Here is an 18,537-nt window from a genome sequence, read left to right as displayed (position 1 = left end):
AGTACGATATCGCACGTATCCGTTCACAATGACGACTCAGGATGAATTGTGCAGCGTGGACGCAGGCAGGACGCAGGCAGGACGCAGGCAGGACGGCGGACGCAGAGCCTGCCGTGGCGGCGGCGCGGTGCGCTGCGCAGTGCGGTGCCAGCGGTGCCCCGCCGGTGATCCGGCCGGTAACGGGATCTGCCAAGCCCCTTGGCCGCGCGGCCCGAAGGCCCGAAGCCCGGCCGAGGCCTGGTCCACTAGAGGCGGGGCCGCGGCAGCGCGGCACCGGACACGGCCACAACAACGCATTACTTGTTGGTCAACAGCGCGGGGACGCTATCTATCCGGGCGGACCTAGGGGCAGGATGCCGCCTCGCTCGTCAGTTCAAGGCCTACACTGCGAGTCCAAGCTGGACCGAAAGGGCTTTGAACCAGGGGGAAACGACTTCGGTTATCCGATGTACAGCAAATTGGTTATCCGCTATCCGGATAACCAGAAATTTCGAAGTAATCCGGGGAAGTTCTGAGGTAATCAGGGGTAGTCCGACGTAGTCCAATGGTAATCCTCGAAATATTTCGGTGTAATCCGGAGGTAATCCGCGGGTTATCCGGGGTAATCCCTACCCGAAGTACACAAAATTTCTCAGGCGTTTCCCCCTCGGCTTTGAAGCGTTAGAACCCCAGTGAGTGAAGCTAGAACCTCTATTCTTGGACCCAAAGAAACCAGCCCCGAATCAATGCGTCTTTTCACCTGCCTAGATCAACTTTAAGCGAGCCAGAATCATTAGTGGGCTGCCGGTGACTTCAGCCAGAAACAGCTGCACTCAATAAATAACTCGCTTTCCTAGCTATTTTCGTTTCCCGCGGAGCTTTTTACTCGGACGAAAGTCTCGCACCAAATAAAAAAAAGTCCAGGCAAGCATAAAAACACGGACTCGACCACCGCTTTTCTCCGGGTGCGTTTGAACGTTGAGGAATACGGCCCTGAAAACGGTCGAAACCGAGGGACCGAGGGCGCACAGTGGGCCAGAGGACCGGTGGAGGCGAACAAAACTCTAGACGCGTTTTGAGCTGCAGAGTCGCTAAACAGACCTCGAACCGAACGTGTGACCCCACCAATGGATTCCTCGTTCGAAGAGCAATCCATTGGTGGGGTCACACGTTCGATTCGAGTCCCATTTAGCGACTCTGGAGCTCAAAACGCGTCCAGAGTTTTGTCCGCCTCCACCGGTCTTCTGGCCCACTGTGGGGTGCCGCGAAGAGCGATGTAAAAGTAAAAACCCATTGCCGCGTCGCTGGCGTGGCTGTGGCAGTGACTGTTGTGACTGGGGATGAACGGGCCTCACCTGGAACAGAGAGAAAGGCAAGGTGTATTAGCTCGCGCCGTGATAAATAGTCTCCGGACGTTAATCGGTATTTGAGCAAGGCGGAGCGAGCGAGGCGCCGCCCAGCGCCGCCCGCCCCGCCGCCGCACTCCATTAGGTCCTGTGATTTATTCATGCAAGGCGGTGGGAAATTTATTTCCAGTGCAGCGGCGCCGATTAGCGCTGATGTGACGTTATGATGGCCGATGGGCGGACCTTTTTTTCTTTTTGACACGCCTGCACAGTGGGCCAGAAGACCGGCGGAGGCGGCCGAAATTCTAGACGCGTTTTGAGCTCGAGAGTCGCTAAATGGAACTCGAACCGAGCGTGTGACCACATCAATGGATTGCTCTCCGAACGAGGAGTCCAGTGGTGGGGTCACAAATTCAGTTCGAGTCTCACTTCCAGCTTAAACCAGTGAAGAATCGTCCCATACGACAGACTCCGGCAAACGTTCCGCCGAGCACGCTCCGCTTCGAACACAACGCGCGTGTGCCCGAAGTCGGCCCCGAGTCAAGTCCCCTGGGCATCAATTAAGGCAGTGGAGTGGCTGCCGTTACGCCGGTTAGCGCCGCGCCAGTAAGTGCCCAGCGGCCCGAGCGCCACCTGTGAGCCGAGCCGGGCCGAGCCGGGCCGAGCCGGGCCGAGCCGGGCCGAGCCGAGCCGAGCCGAGCCGGGCCGAGCCGAGCCGAGCCGAGCCGAGCCGAGCCGAGCCGAGCCGAGCCGAGCCGGGCCGGTCTGGGCCGGTGAGGGACGATGGATGTGCCCCCACGATGAATGTACCGGGGTACAGCCTAGGCACACTTCTCCAAATGGCACATTGATGGCACGACACCGGGCGCTGCCCTGGCGCTGCAAACGCCTGCGGGGCGGGCCGCGCCGCCGACCGCGCTGCGCTGCGGGGCTGCCTACCCTGGACTCCGCGGGCGCTCCCGGCCGCACTCGTCAGCACTCGGTCGGCAGCACGCGCCGCAGCGCGTCTCGGAGATCGGCATCGCCGACGGTTTTGGGTTCACCGCACTGGTGGAGGTTCGTTCCCGTATCCGGTGGCTGCACTGCAAGTGCAACACGTGCTCCGTAACTGTCGCGGGATGCGCTCCGCCACTGGAGCGGCGTGGCGTGGCGTGCGGAATGCTTCTCGGTACCGCCAGCACCGGGCCGCCCCGACCCGCCCCGCCCCGCCCCGCCCCGCCCCGCCCCGCCCCGCCCCGCCCCGCCCCGCCCTGCCGCGGGGCACTCCGGCCGGCCTTGCCCATGCAGGGCGTTACCCGCCTGCCTCAAATTGAAACGAAACGGACGCGGCGGTCCTCGCGGCTCCGAGAAAGACTCGCCGTAAAAGACGAGAGATGCGCGCGCCTGGCCGCCTGGCTGACTGCGCTGCATTGTCTTCATTGTTGCTGCTGGACAAGGCGAGCCTCCAGGAAGAGGGCTCCAGCGGCGCCGCCATCGGCGTTCGCCAATCAGGAAGTGTGTGCAGACAGACGCGCAGACACACTGGCAGACTGACACACCGACGGGGCGGGGCGCGCACGCGATTTTTGTTTTTGTGACGGGCCGTCCGGTGGCGGCGTGTGTGTCGGCGGACTTTGGACTTTCTCCCGGGCGCAGCATGGCGTCGTCCGCGGCGTCCACGGCGGGCTGGCCGGGGCACAGTGGGCCAGAGGACCGGCGCAGGCGGCCAAAACTCTAGACGCGTTTTGAGCTCCAGAGTCGCTAAACAGGCCTCGAACCGAACGTGTGACCCCACCAATGGATTCCTCGTTCGGAGAGCAATCCAGTGGTGGGGTCACACGTTCGGTTCGAGTCCCATTTAGCGACTCTGGATCTCAAAATGCGTCTAGAGTTTTGGCCGCCTCCACCGGTCGTCCGGCCCACTGTGCGGGGACGTCGCGAACCTGCACGCCGGGGTAGGATTTCGCGGTCCGTCGGTCTGAGGGGGGGGTCTCCGGTCGCCCTCACTGGAGCACTATGCGCTCGTGGCAATAAATATCAACCGGAAAAAAAAGAGAGGCGGAGTTATTCTCAAGGTTCGCTCTTAGCCGTCCGCGCCGGGCCGCTGCCTTGCAAAGCCTTGGCTTTCCTCCTTGCACGACGCCCGTTGTATGTAAAAAGTGCAGCGGAGATCGTAAAGATGCGCCGAATTTCCGCGCTATAGCGGACTGCGCTCGGCGTGCTTCCTGAGCGGGGGACGCCACTTTCGCGCGAAAAGGGAAAAAAACGACGGAAAACTGGAGCTAATGAGAACGTATGCAGAGAGACTCGGGCAGTCTTTGGCGCGCCGTAACGCGTTTCCCGCACTTATTCGCGCAATCACTTTCATTGCAGCGGCAGCAACAACAAGAACAACAACAACAACAACAACGGCCGGTGCTGTTTCGTGTAGCACACGTTTAATTTTCTGCTAATGAAAAAGCAGAAGACGCTCGAATTAAACGAGAGAGTCTTTCCATCACCACCGGCCGGCCTCGGCATGGGAGCGAACGGGACCGCAGCGGAAGATACAGGAGGCGGGCTTCGATCATTCTCGGAGGGGAAGGTTGACGGTTCAACTCCTGCCGCCACCAATTTTTTTTTATTTTTTTTTTAATTTTACGTGGGACTTGCCACTTAAATCAGGTCAGGACGTGTTGTTCACTGACGCCTTCCGTTTATCGTGATCAGTCGTGTCACACCAGAGAGACGCGGGTTCGAACCCCAAGGTCGGCCTCTTTATTTTCATTCGCCGCGCTTCTACCGCGGACGATACGCCGGCGAGGTGGCCCACGGCCGTGGCCCTCCAGCGCGCCTAAAAAGTGATAACGGTTCCGCCTTGCACATGGAGGCCGGGGCCATGCCGGGGCATGTAGTGCGGCACGACTGTCTCTCTCGCACTCGCAGCGACACGCCACCGCCACATCAAGACAGAACGTGAGGCAGGAAAAGCCTGGTGCGTTCACTCCGCGCGGCAAAAGCAACAGCGTCGAGGGGTGACCCACTGTAAAATTTTGTGTACAATGATTGTGTGAATGTGCAAGAATGTGCAAGATTTCTGGCGTTTTTGTCACACATGTTGCCTACTTACAGGCGTTTTCCCCACCTGCATGTGGGAATGTGGTCAAATTTTGTACAATGAATGTGGGAAGCTGTTCTCCCCGAACAGCGTTGAAATCCAAGGGGTTGGAGTGAATTTTCAAAAGTTGTTCGAACTGACGATACTTTTGAGGAATGGATTCGTCTTGACAAAACAAACGAAAAACGCCAACACGTGTCATAGGTTTGGGTAGAAATTTCAAAAAGTTAGGAAACTCCAAAAATTTGCAAAATGGCCAAAATGACCATTTTCCGTACTTTGTTGATTTTCCTTTTCTTTTTTCACTCTCGTGGGCCGCGGGTCCGAATGCCTCCATGTCTGCGATGCTTGCGATGCAGCTGCGACTCTCCCACGGGAGGCTTCACTTTCCAACAGGCGAGCCGGTCACGACGGCCGGGATGCGGGGATGTGCTCAGCTGATCGACGAACCGCCAGCCAATGACCGCGCTGTATTCGTCGCCAATGAAAAGGTTCGAATGAGGTCGTTTTTGCGTGCCGCGTGCCACGGCGGCGTGCCACGGCGTGTCATGTGGACGATCAAGAAACTTTCCTGACACTTTTTCTTCCAGCTTGTCTAGTTTGCAGCCTCACCCGCACACCTGTGCTAGCTCCGCCCGGCCGAGCGTCCGGTCCCAACATCGACGCGCCAAGCCGTCGGGTCACTTTCATCTGGGGAACATGCTGAGCTCGGCCGCCGCGCTGCCGCCGCGCGTTGCCGTGTTGCAGAGGCCCTGCTACACCCTATCGGCCCTCATCGAACTGGCCAACGTACTTCCAGCAGCGACCGTGTCCGGACTGAACGCGGCGGTGGCTGCGGCGTGGTGAGAGTGGGGCTGGAGTTTGGCTGGACTTTGGCTGGAGTCTGGCCGGGTGGTCGAACTCTGTGCCCGGACTAGCGCTGCTAGCGCTGCTAGCTGGCGAAGGGCGACTCGAGCGTGACGCCTGAGCAGACGGCCCATCCTCGCACGTCATAGAGAAAAGCCCCGAATATGCGAGGAGAAAAGCCGAGCCGCGTCCTTGGCGCTTGGCGGGCCCCTGCATCTGCATCTCGTTCAGCCGCCGGGCGGTCTGTCGGTCCGTCTCGCCGCCTCTCACCTCACCACGCTCAAGTGACCCCTCACCTTCCACGAAGCGCCAAGCGCACCGCCGCGGCTACCCTTGGCCCCGCCCCGCCCCGCCCCGCCCCGCCCCGCCCCGCCCCGCCCCGCCCCGCCCCGCCCCGCCCCGCCCCGCCCCGCCCCGCCCCGCCCCGCCGCCGTCATTCACAGAATCGACGACGCTAAACACCCCGACTAATTTTCCGCGCCGCGCGTCCGCGCCGTCCGCGCCGCCCAGGACGGCGGCGTCGCGTCGCCGTCGAGGACGCCGCCAAGAGAGAAAGGGAGGGGGCGCAGCGCAGACGCAGCGTGGGAGGGAAAGTTAAGCCGGCACGCGCCACGTGTCGCACGCACCGCCCCGGTGGCCGAGACCGTTGCGGCGCCGAACCGCGAGGTCAAGCGCGCCGCCCGGAAGCCGCGGGATCGACTCCCGGCCCGAGGATGACCCACCGTACAGTTTTTCTTCCACGCACCTGACGCTACGTTCGGATCGGATGTCAAGCATCCAAGTCCTCGCCGCGCTGCTTCTGGAAAAGGGGGGGGGGGGCAGGCAGGGCGCAGCCGACCGGAGAAAGTGCGCATCGCGAGCCGCGTAGGGGGAGGGGGGGGGGAGGCCGCGCGCCAAAGCGTCCCCACGCGTCGCACACGCCGAGGAGGGGGGGGGGGCCACAGACAGCGCATGCTTGTCGTATCGGCCGTATCAACATGAGCAGCTCTATGCTAATACCGTTGTCGGGCTTTCGACGCAGACCGCTGCCCGTCATGGAATGGGAGGAGAGGGGGGGGGGCTCTCCGGCGTTGCCATGGCGATGGCGTTGCGGTGAAGTCTCCGCGGCCTTGTATCTGATTGAAGCGCCCCGCGCTCTGTCCCTCTCGCACCTATACCGGACGCCCCACGAGTGCGAGAGAGACAGAGCGACGAAAGGGACTCTCCGGCGGGATCAAGCTGCAGATGCTCGCTTTGGACGCTAAAGCCATAAAGAGGGAGAAATGACACGCGCCGAGAAATCTGTCTCGCGGTTACACTAGAAAATTGTTTCACACCGCCGCGGCGCCCGGCGTAAGAAAATTGGGTGATTTCCCTGCCATGCTGACGAGGAGAGATATATGGCGGGAGTATTTAAGAGAAATCCAACAGAAGCGAACGCGGTTTGGTATACGTGCGGAGGAGGTGTGTTTTTGTTGGTGCTCTGTGTGTGTGTCTGTGTGTGTGTGTGTGTGTGTGTGTGTGTGTGTGTGTGTGTGTGTGTGTGTGTGTGTGTGAGCAACTAGAGTGTGACGCTCCCCTCCCCCGGGTGGCTCCTCGCGCTAGTGCGTCTCAACTTGGGCCAGGTCTTCCCCTTTCCCTTCCACCTTTCTTCCCCCTCCCTCCCTTTTCGCCCCCCCCCCTCCCCGGCCACCCCCACACCGCGCTCGGCGACCGCTACCTTGACTCACATTACATCGTGCAACGATTCACCTGGCCTGTGGTACTGTGCACCACGTGTGCGTGTGTGTGTTGTTTTTTTTTTTCGCGTATGTGTGTGCGTGTGCGATCTGACCTCGCGCCGCGGACGACCCACGCCGCCGGACTCTGCGGTGGGCTACCAAGCGCGTCGTGGGTTCGAGTCCCGTTAGGGGCCTTCGAAAAAGGAACTCCCCTGCCGCTTGGGAGTGTGTTTCCTCTTCTTCGTTCGTCTGGTTTTGGTCAGCCACCAGTTAAGGAGTAAAAACATAAAAGAAGCCCCGGCGTGGGCGGGAAACGAGTATATTCGTGGAAGAAAGAAAAAAACCACCGTTGGAGGATTTGAACCCGCGTCACTGACCTCCGACTGGATCCTGTTCTTTTCATTGCCTCGGCGGCAACAACGAAAACGAATAGCGCACGCACTGGAAGCGTCATGACTGTGAGGAAGGTCTGAGAAGATTTGAATCAAGATTAGTTTGGAAGAAAGAGAACGTGGCTAACGGCGGCCCGCGCCTACAATTAGACAGAGACAGACAGACAGACAGACAGACAGACAGACAGACAGACAGACAGACAGACAGACAGACAGACAGACAGACAGGTGACACTGCGAGGGCACGGGGGCTTGGCGGCGCGGTGCGCGGTCTCTCAGTGTCTCTGCCACGGCCGCGCGACGCCAGACTACGCCAGACGCCCCTCCTTCCCATACTCTGGCTGCTGCGCTGGCTGCCCTGGCTGCGCTGCCTCCGCTGGACTTTCTATTTAAAAGGCGCCAAGATGAATGGCGGGGGCACGGGCAGCGCGGGGCAGCGCGGGGCGGGCCGCGAGACGCTGATGATCGCACATTAATAACAGCGGCAAAAAAAACACACACGCCGAAAAAAACGGGAGAGAGACGGGGAGAAACATGGAAACTAATTGGATCGAAAATTCACGCCAGCTCAAACACCGCTAGTTTTCCTTCTTTTTTCGTCTTTTTGTGGACAAGCGTAACAGACCCTGCCGTTGGCCGGCGGATCGCTGCAGTAGTTTGCCGTCGCTCCGTCTCTCTCGCGCCCCGATCACGTCGTGCCGCGCGAGTGCGAGAGAGACAGGGCGACGAAAGCGCCGACGCCTGGCTGCACTGATAGGCCTGATAGTCGGGCTGCTTCGCTGCTTCACACAACGTCGCTTCCAAAACGACGCGCCGCTACGGCGCGCCGGCCATCCCGGCGATCCCGCCGCGCCTCGTCATCGACACTGACATAATGGCCGCACTCAGCGGTCGCTCCGTCTCTCTCGCACCCGCGCCGAACGCCTCTGGGCGCGAGAGAGACGGAGCGACGAAAGCGGCGAGCGGGCGGGGCGTCGTTCACAAAGACGCAGAGTGAACACCACCACGGTGTCGCACGCAGCGGGACGGCGATCCATCAGTACCGGTACTCGGTACTCGAACCCGGGCCGCGACAGTTTGACGACCACTTTTTCGCGGGTTCGCGGCGTCTGGCGACTCTAGCGGCCGGGGGACGGACCCGAGGTGCTACTCAGGACCTTGGCGGAGAAGGGGTTGCGCACCATGTTCATCTTGCACAAGCTCGGACTACACAATATAGGGTGCCCAGAAACTAGGCGCCTTTGTCGCCCGCCCCACTTTTCAGGGTGCCAAATGTCGCTCAGTTCCTGGCCACCTTAGTCGCCCAGTCTCTTCACCCATGGCTCACGGCGACTATACTTTGGCCAGAAAACGAAGAGCCCTGAGTTCTCGCGGTTTATGGCATCTGCCGCCTTGGATAGCATTGCAGGTAGCCCTCGACCGCGAGGACCCAGGGCTCTTCGTTTTCTGGTCTGAGTATAAGATGCCAAAGGTGCCGGGAATCAGGGCACCTTAGTCGCCCAGGAACTAGACATCTGAGTATTCTCCACTATGGGAGAGAGCCGGTTACTGTATGATTAGTCCACCCCGAGACTGGGCGACAAAGGTGCCCAGAAACTGGGCGACATTTGGCACCCTAAAAAGTGGGGCGGGTGACAAAGGCGCCCAGTTTCTGGGCACCCTATATTTAGAGTGTAGGTGTGCCTCTTTTTGCGAGCCTTAAGGGTACTACATGACGCCTCCCCTGGGGGATCCGTGCCCGCCGTGCCCGCCGTGCCTGCATACAGCATAACCCGTGCCAGGCCTTTGACCTCCCCCCCCCCTCCCCCTTTTCCTCACCTGCCTCCTGCTTCCCATGCACCTGCTGCCCTTCACTGCCAGAAAAAGAGGCCGCAGGCACAGCATGGCACAGCCTGGGTGCAACCGTACCTGCTCAAGAACAGGATTTTAGGTACGGTTACGCGACTTTTTGTTGTTGTTTATTTTTCTTGTTACTTTTTGCGTTGCCGCCTTTTCTAGGAAGCGTCCGCTGGTCCAGGACGCGTCCAAGAAGGGACAGGACTTTGCTGCGGTGCGGAACGGTCCACAATCGTGCTACGTGACCTATGGGTGGCCCCGCCGACGCAACCCGAAGGGTTACTCAACAAATCCATAGAGTTTCATCCCGTGCATTTTTTCTCTCTCCCTCTCTCTCTTCTCCGCGACGAGGAGAAAACCGCGGGCGGCGTTTTGCCTGCATATTCGGGCAGTACGTCGTGTCGGCCTGTAGCCTTTCACTCTCATCCTACACTGGTTAGCACCTGCCCGCCAAGCCCCCCGAAAACTCCCAAAAGGCGCGCCGACGACGAAGAAGGGAGAAACGAAAAATAGGGGTAAGGAAACTCGATGCGGCGTGGTCTTGTTGCATTCCAGGATTCCAGGCTAGACAGGCTGTCCGTTGAACCTGCGCGCATTCCGGGACAGGCGACCGATTCAGGTGAGTCGTTTCGTCGCTTCGTCGCTCTGTCTCTGTCGCACTCGCGGGGCGCTCCGCATGGCTCCGCGAGGGTGCGAGAGAGACAGAGCGACGCTGAATCACGCGGCAGGTAGGCCCGCCCCCATAAAAGCGGCGTGGACGAGGTTGGGAGAGGCGACAAAAGCAAACGTCTATACTTTTATGACCTCACACCTTTGTCGTTCAGGTCCGGCTTGGGTCCGGCCCGGCACCGGCCCGGCGTTCCAGTTTAGACAAAAGGGCCTCCGCGCCCTCCTGCAGGGCGCAGCAGGGCCGGTTCAAGGTGTGCTGCGTCCTGGAGGCCGCCGTGTCCACGACCGGAGCCTCCAGAACGAAGCTCCGCGAGAACCGTCCCGTCCCGCCTCTGCCACCTGCAGCCACTCAGTCTCTTTCGCAACTGCACGGTGCCCCCCGCGAGTGCGAGAGAGACAGAGGCAGTGCAGCGCCACGTGTGCGGCTCCGACGAAAATTAGTCAAAGTCTGGCCGCGGCACGTAGAGAAGCTTGAAAACGGGGAGCGGCGCCGGGTCGCACCCGCCCCGCCCCGCCCCGCCCTTGCGCGGTCTTCCCTGGTGTTCCCGTTACCCGGCGTCGCTCATCGGGATCCGCGGCTCCATCGGCCGGATGCTGCTTCGTTCCGAAAATAACCGAGGGAAGTCGGTGGGTTTCGAACCCGGCACCTCCGGCTCCGCGCGCCCCGACGCAAGCCCCTGCGCTACCGCCCTGAGGGCGACCGCGGGCCGCCACCACCACGGTGGCATCGCCAAACTTGACACGACTTTCGCTGGCCAGCCTGACCTCGTCCAGATGCACCCCGCCGATGGCCCAGCTAGTGCCCCGGCTCGGCTCGGCTCGGCTCGGCTCGGCTCGGCTCGGCTCGGCTCGGCTCGGCTCGGCTCGGCTCCGCCAGCGCCCCGCCAGTTCTTGTGGGCGGAGTGGAGCGCTCTGGCCGCCTCTGGCCGCCTCGCCACAGGAAAGAGAAAAGAGTGCGGTCTCGATCTTCTTCCCGCCGCGCCGAATTTGAGCGCCATCTGCTCCAGAAATGAAGGTCGCTACGCCGCCACGCCGCGAAAGGGCCGCCGCGCCGCGTGGCCGCGTGGCTCCAAGCTGGCCGCGTGGCTCCAAGCTGGCCAAGCTGGCCCACGACGACGACTGCTGCCCCGTCGGGCGCCCCGTCCGTCCGTCCACGCCGGTCACAGGCAGGCAACACTGTAAATGTCTTACGGTGAAAGGCTGCATGTTATGGTGGAGATTTTCTCCAACGAAAATCGTCGAAATCTCTATAAGGTAGAGTGAATTCTCATTGGTATGTGATGAAGTCACCTGCACCACCATGGAACATTTTCACCATGATATGGAGAATCTTCACTGTACAACATTTAGAGTGAAGTTGATTGAAATTTTGAGGAACAACAGCAGCCCGATCGATAATGATTCGATGTGGACCAGTGTTGCCACACTAGAAGACAAACATTCCCACGATGCACCAGAGTCGGCAGGGTTGACAACCTCAGCCCAGAGGGGCCTAGCCCCCGAGAAGTTGCCCAGCATGCAGGCCATGCAGGCCTTGGAACACAGGTGGGTCGTGGAAAGTGTTACCTACTAACAGCCTGGGGCACTAACACGGACTCTGACAAAGTGCTTCTAACTGGGTGGATCCCACCGTCCCACCGAACGACGTTGGGTCCAATAGTGCCAACGCCCTGGGCGCCCTCGGCAACGCGGGGCGTTAAAGCCCTTCAAACCTTTAAACGTGGCCCGAGGGTTCGGTTCGGACAAGCCGCCAAAACGGTCGAGCGGCTGAGGTTGGCAACCTGCGCCGCAGGAGTCGGTCGGTTCCCTGGAGGACCGGTCCTGTCCTGTTCCCGCCAGCGCCAGAGACCGTCAGACACTTGGGTGCGTTCCACATAGCGCCTCGCGAGGCTCGCGCCGCGGTGGCTGTGACCCACGCCGGGAGTGGGAGGCGCGGTCCAAGGGACCTGGGACGGGCACCGACCGCCGCGGCCCGCACCCGGGAGCGGAAAAAGAGAACACACACTCTTACACTCGCTTGCACACACTTTACACACATGCATATACTTTTACACACACACTCACACACTTGCGGTCGCATTCCCGCTTAACTGCGCGGCCTTCTAATTAATCCGAGCAATGCGGCGTGCGTACACTGCGCACCGCGGTATTACCGAACACTGCGGTCAGACCGCATCGGCGTTTAGCGCTCGCCGCCCCGCCGGCCGGCGGAAATCGCGCGGTTCGAGACAATCGAAACGGGACTCGGAGGAGCTGCTGGGATCGGGCTCGCGCCCCGCTCGCGCGCCGCGCCGTCGAGAGGCTGGAGTGTCTCTAATAAATCGCAACGGCGAGGACTGGCGGGTCGCCGCCGAGCTGACCGCGACTGGCCGCCCCAAGTCCGAGAGTCCGAGCCCCAAAGCCGGAGGGAAAGGACGGAAAAAAAATATCGCGCCTTTTGTAAATACTCGACGCGACTTTCACTGGGAGGGAGGCTCAGTGACGAACAATGCGAGTGTCTGGGTGGATGGGTCAGTCGCACCGCGTGGCCGCGCGACGTCGGAGCGACGTCAGAGTGACGCCGGGAGCACGACGGACACGTCCATTTGACGTCCAAGTGACTTCCAAGTTACTTCCAAGTGTCGTCCAAGTGACGTCCAAGTGACGTCCAAGTGACGTCCAAGTGACGTCCAAGTGACGTCCAAGTGACGTCCAAGTGACGTCCAAGTGACGTCCAAGTGACGTCCAAGTGACGTCCAAGTGACGTCCAAGTGACGTCCAAGTGACGTCCAAGTGACGTCCAAGTGACGTCCAAGTGACGTCCAAGTGACGTCCAAGCGACGTCCAAGCGACTCGGGGTCGAAACGACATGGGGCGGAAAGGACACAGGAACAAACTGACATCCCGCGGCCCTAAATCACCCAAAACGAACGTCGAAATGACATGCAAACAACGTAAAAGGGAACAAGTTTCCTCTTCCGCTCTGACGGATCACGGTATGGAGGGAGCCACATCTCGTAAACAGTGACAGTCATTACCGCAGCACTACACTCTAAATGTCAGAAGCCCGATATTTTAAAAGAAAGTTTCACCGTGGGCACGGCCGGTGTGACTCGCCGCTTCCGTGGCACCGACTCCAGGACTCCGGCATCTGAATTCCGCAGCTCGCCCCTCCACACTCAAAAAAATTTCAATACAAAATTCTGTAACATGGTTACGCAGTAATTTCCACTACAAATGTTACAGAATTTTGTATCAGCACTGATATAAAATTTTGTATCACGCGTTACGGTAAACTGTTTCCCGGTTACAGAATTCTGCAATGCAAAAATCAGAAAAATTTGTCGTTTCATAAACAAAATTTGAACCTCAACGATCGTTCATTCCTACACATTCACTCCGTCGCTCCTGTACTCCCGAATACCCGGAGAAACCGAACTGCGTTCTCCGGAACCGAACCCCGGTCCCCCGGATTGCCAGCTCGGCATGCTACCGCTTGCGCCACTGCGCCGTATGGGGAGACACGCCGCAGACTGTCGATGACACCGAGCGGGCACGATGCATGCCCAGGTAGTGGTGGGAAACGAGCCCTGCGGCGCGGCAGTTAGAGTTCCTCGCCCGAAGCTTCTAAAGTACCATGCCCCACGTTAGGACTTTTCGCCCGATCAACTGTGATGTTAAAATTAAGCTCGTAATTTGACTTTAAATTTGCGTTTTTAATTTTTGCATCAGACGATATGTAAACTTGTAACGATATGTTACGGTTTTCTGTATCAGTTACAGTTATTTGCATAAAGATCGCATTTTTACATGGAACTATATCACTGATTGTGAATATTGAAACAAAAAGTACAGAATTTTGTGTCAGATTTAGAATTTTGAAGCACTGATTCGTAAATTCGTAACATTCTTGACGTGATACAGAATTTAGGATCAAGGATACAAATATTTGTATCCGACTGACGTGTTACAGAATTTTGTATCAAGATCGTTACAAAATCCTATATTATTTTTTAGAGTGCAGCCCCGCCGCGCCAGCCCCGCTAGCCACGCCACTGCTCGGCTCGGAGACCTCAACGCCCGGGGCGGTGGAAAGCGCACGCTCTTTTCGTAAAATGTGTTATTTCTCGTTTTATGCGGTCCGGGTGTTAGTTCCGCTGTGCACGCGGAGCCGCGCGGAGCAGCCCTTTTCATAAACAAGGAAACGGCAAGGCAGCCCGCTACAGTGGCGGCACCGTCGTCCACGGCCCAACGCGTTTCCGTGCCGCTGCATCGGCGGCATCGGCTGGGTGCGAGGCACGTCACAGTTCACAGTGAGCCAGAAGACCCGGCGCCAAGCCAAAACTGTAAACGCGTTTTGAGCTCCAGAGTCTCCGAACAGTCCTCAAACCGTACGTGTGACCCCACCAATGGATTCCTCGTGCGGAGAGCAATCCATTGGTGGGGTCACACGTTCGGTTCGAGTCCCATTTAGCGACTCTGAAGCTCAAAACGCGTCTTGAATTTTGGCCGCCTCCACCGGTCTTCTGGCCCACGGTGTCCGCCTGGTCAACAGCACTGCGTGCCGATGGCGACCACAAGGAGAAGCCTCTGCCTGACCGGAAGTCCATTTCCCCGTCGCCGCCGTCCAACGCCGTCACTGCAGTGCACCGACTGCCCGCTTCCGGCAGAGATGCACCAAGACAAATTACGCGACACCGCTTTTAGCTTTCGGGGGAGCTCTCGGCGCCCGGCCCGGCAGCACGCTGCTGTCGAAGGTCGCTCTGTCTCTCTCGCACCCCAACGGCACGCCCCACGAGTGCGAGAGAGACAGAGCCTGCAGCTCACCAAGAGGCTGGCCAGGCCGGCGGCGAGGATTCCCGCACCAGTGCGATGACGGCGTGCTAGTCCACACCGAGCTGGCAATGTCTTTCGGCGGTCCTGGAGGCGGTCCTGGAGGCAGTGCCGTTGCTTCCGGCGCGGGACATTCGTCGCGACAGTGAGACTGCTGGAATCGCTATCCACAACCAGAGAGCCAGCAAGCAGCTAGCAGCCAACACGGCCGAAACAACGTCGTTAGACGCATCTCTGATTTCGATCTGGCTCACAGTGGGCCAGAATACCGGTGGAGACGGCCAAAACTCTAGACGCGTTTTGAGCTCCAGAGTCGCTAACCAGGACTCGAACCGAACGTGTGGCCCCACCAATGGATGGTTCTCCGAACGAGGAATCCATTGGTGGGGTCACACCTTCAGTTCGAGGCCTGTTTAGCGACTCTGGAGCTCAAAACGCGTCTAGAGTTTTGGCCGCCTCCATCGGTCTTCTGGCCCACTGTGTGGCTCCGTCATGAGGCCCGGATTAAGTTAGTTTTGCATCGAGCGTAACCTAATTAGTTGGTCCGACTGAGGGAAATCCGTTGGGCACAGTGATGCGTTTAGGGGTCCCGTACGCCCGCGCCCCACACTGTGCTGCTCTCGCGGGCCGGCTCTAACCACCTCGCAGCAAAAACAAGGCTGCCACACGCCAAACGCCCCGTTGACCCGTCAATTTCGGTAAACTTTCCCCCCGTTCGTTTGGCGCACGCACAAGGTCACGAGGGTCGCGCGGTCCGGGGAGACGGCTTGGCTCGGCGGGGCCCGGACGGGCCTCGACGCCGCGGCCGAAAGACGTCGAAAGCGGCAACGCGGGAATGTTTGGCCGTCGCTGTCTCTCTCGCACCCGGGCGGCACGCCAGGCACGGCCCGCGAGAGCGAGAGAGACAGGGCGACGAAAGCGCTGCCGTTCGAAGTGAGTCTGCTGCACCGCTAGGGCTAGGGCCGGCGAGGGCCATGGTAGCAGCGCGTGCCCCGGCTTCCCGGCCGGCCATTTAATTAGCAAGCTGTCGGAGCCAACGGGACAGGGTCCAGCGCGGGCACGGCACGCCACGCCACGCCACGCCACGGCATGGCAGCCTCCGCCAGCCCGCGGCAGCACGGCCAGTCCGTCAAGGGAGGCGACGCCCGGCACCGACATGCCGCAGGCCCGCAGAAGTGGGGCACTTTTCACGAGGACCTCCCATCTCCTCACCCCGCCACTTTTCCTACGCCGCCAGTCTCGTCCTGCATTATCTCTGCAAACTCAAGTGTCGACATAGTACACTCCACCTGGAGTCAACCTGGCATGTACACTCCACCTGGCGTCAACCTGGCATGTACACTGTTTCTGAAGTCCCCTACCCTTTGCACGTAAAGCGGAGCAACAGTGTACTTGCAGGTACGCCACCTGGCGTGTACTTGGCATGCATGCTCCAGCCTGGAGTGTACATGCAAGGTTGACTCCAGGAGGAGTGTACATGCTATGTTGACTCCAGGTGGAGTGTACCATGTCGACACTTGAGTTTGTAGAGTATTGATAATCAAAGTCCTTAATATTTTTGAAAAATTTAAAAAGTTGTAACTTAATTTATTATTTTAAAAACTAACATTTAAAAGTAAACACAAGGTTTTTAATAGAAGGTTCATTGGTGCGTTGGCTGCCCCACTGCGATTTTGTTCGAAATGAGTTAGTGGAAAGCGAAGGACGCTTTTCCCCAATCTCCCCGCTGCCAGTGCCCTGCGCGCCCTGCGTCTCCGGATCATCATCTCCGCCCTCCATGCCGTGCCGTGGTCGTGCGCCGTCCTGCGCGCCAGATGACCGGACAATAATTTTAGGTTCCACTGCGAGCAAACGGAACTAACCCGTCCTGGTGCACTCGCTGCTCTGCTTCTAGATGTGGCACACTGTGCAGCCGCGCGCGCACACTCGCTCACACACACACGCGCACACACACGCACTGGCCGCGTCCGCGATCGGCCGGCCACTCACCTTCCACGTTCTGCTGGGGGGCTTGCAGTGCCTGCGACTGCGCTTGGGGCAGCGCCGGGGGCAGCGCCGGGGGCTGTACGGGGGACTGTGCCGGGGGCTGCTGCTGGTGGCTGGCGGGCAGCCCCAGCACCACGGCCAGGGCCAAAGTCCAGCACACACCCTGCCAGCGGCGGGGCAACATGGTCACTGCGTCAATCGAGCCACTATGTTAATCCTTGCTCGGCCCGGTAATCCTCTGCTGCCGCCCTCACACACACACACACACGCACACGGTCACTGTCACACACACACGTATAGCGTCGCGACGCCGGACGCTGAAGCGGCGGTCCGTGCAGCACGTCTGCTTTCCTGCGAGGGTTCGTGGAGACTGAGGAGGGCAGGGCTTGGCTTGGCTTGGGCAGCGAGGCGGCGCCGTGCCCTGCCTGCCTGCCTGCCTGCCGGCCGGGCTGCCTGCCCGCCGGCCGCGCCGGGGCTGCACGGGCGGGAGTAGGGCGGGACGGGGCGGGCAGGTGGAGGAGTGGAGGGAGAGGCCGCAGCAGGTGGGAGAAACGGGGGCAGAGAAAGACAGAGCGAGTGACGTCACCCCTTCCCCTCTCTCCCTCTCAGTCTGTCTCTCTCTCACTCGCGAGGATTCTAACGGACCGTCTTGCCGGCCAGGCCGCGGGCAGGCCGCGGGCCAGGCGACGCCGTCATCGAGACCGGCATGATCCGGGCGCATCCAACCCGCCATTCCGGAACACGTCGCTCCGTCTCTCTCGCTCCCCCGTCGGACGCCGCACCTGTGCGAGAGAGACAGAGAGCTCTGCTGAGCCTGAGTCTTGCCGCGGAAGACGCGACGCGACGCACGGCCACTTGCTGCTTATCAGGGCACTCTGTGGGCCTAGGCAGCCCAGGCTAGCCGGCCAGGCATTCCGTGCTCGGGCCTGTTTCATCGGACTGTTGCATTTCCAGGTGAGCGAAACGACGTCGCTATCATGTTGATCTTTCCAGACGTCGTGCCGAATTTTGGGGCCAAAGTTCGGTTATTCCTATGGGTAAATTATTCTTCCAGTTTCCAGCTCTGCGTCCATTTGTAAGGGAAAATATCATTCCATTTCGGGAGTTTCCTGTTTATTGCGTTCATTTCGATTTATCTCCAGTGCAGTGGAGAGCATTCCTGCGTAAAACGCGTCTCTTCCCCGCCCGGTTCGGTTCTAACCCTTGTGCCGGCGCGCCGGGGCACGCCGCGCGCCATTTGACGGGCTGCTTCGCGCGGCCGCCGCCAGTCAGCGCCACCGACGCATCGCGTCGCATCGCGTCGCATCGCGTCGCGCCAACCGAGACAGGTGACACACTAAGACGCGGCGGCATTGTTCTTCTTTCTGGTGTTCTCAACCGGCGTGGCGTGGCGTGGAGCCCGCGGAGCAGCATCGCGGCATCATCGAACCCGCAGAAAGGGAAATGCGTTTTCTGCCTTCTTCTTCTTCTTCTTCTTCTTCTTCTTCTTCTTCTTCTTCTTCTTCTTCTTCTTCTTCTTCTTCTTCTTCTTCTTCTTCTTCTTCTTCTTCTTTCTCCTTCTCCTTCTTCTTCTCCTTCCTCTTTTTCTCACATTCGGCCCCTCAGCACCTTGCAGCGCAGCACCTTGCCCGCCAGTGCACCGCCGCCTCCCTGCCTATCGACCTTCCCCACCGAGTACTTACGAGGAGTACCCCTCCAACAGGTGGGAGGCACGATGGGTCTGTCTGCGTGCCTGAGTGTGTGTTTGTGTGTGTGTGTGTGTGTGTGTGTGTGTGTGTGTGTGTGTGTGTGTGCGTGTATGTAAGTACATGAGTGCGAGTGAGTGGGTGGGTGCGTGGGTGGATGAGTGCGCGTGTGTGTAAGGATGACGAGAGCGAAGGTGATGTGAGGGAGAC

At 59.7% G+C, this 18,537-nt stretch overlaps 1 protein-coding gene across 1 annotated transcript in view; it reads right to left on the bottom strand.

Moving 5' to 3' along the window:
* The window catches only part of LOC117639872, a 58,631-nt gene extending 41,631 nt beyond the window's left edge, over positions 1–17,000 (bottom strand). The window contains exon 1 of the mRNA XM_034375819.1: positions 16,646–17,000. Within this exon, the coding sequence (XP_034231710.1) occupies positions 16,646–16,826 (181 nt within the window). The 5' untranslated portion in view covers positions 16,827–17,000. The remainder of the gene's footprint in view (positions 1–16,645) is intronic.
* Between the last annotated feature and the right edge of the window lie 1,537 nt (positions 17,001–18,537).

The sequence above is a fragment of the Thrips palmi genome, unplaced genomic scaffold (genome assembly GCF_012932325.1).
Source record: "Thrips palmi isolate BJ-2018 unplaced genomic scaffold, TpBJ-2018v1 HiC_scaffold_12, whole genome shotgun sequence".
NCBI classification, from domain to species: domain Eukaryota; kingdom Metazoa; phylum Arthropoda; class Insecta; order Thysanoptera; family Thripidae; genus Thrips; species Thrips palmi.
This window is presented reverse-complemented; position numbering and strand designations above follow the sequence as displayed.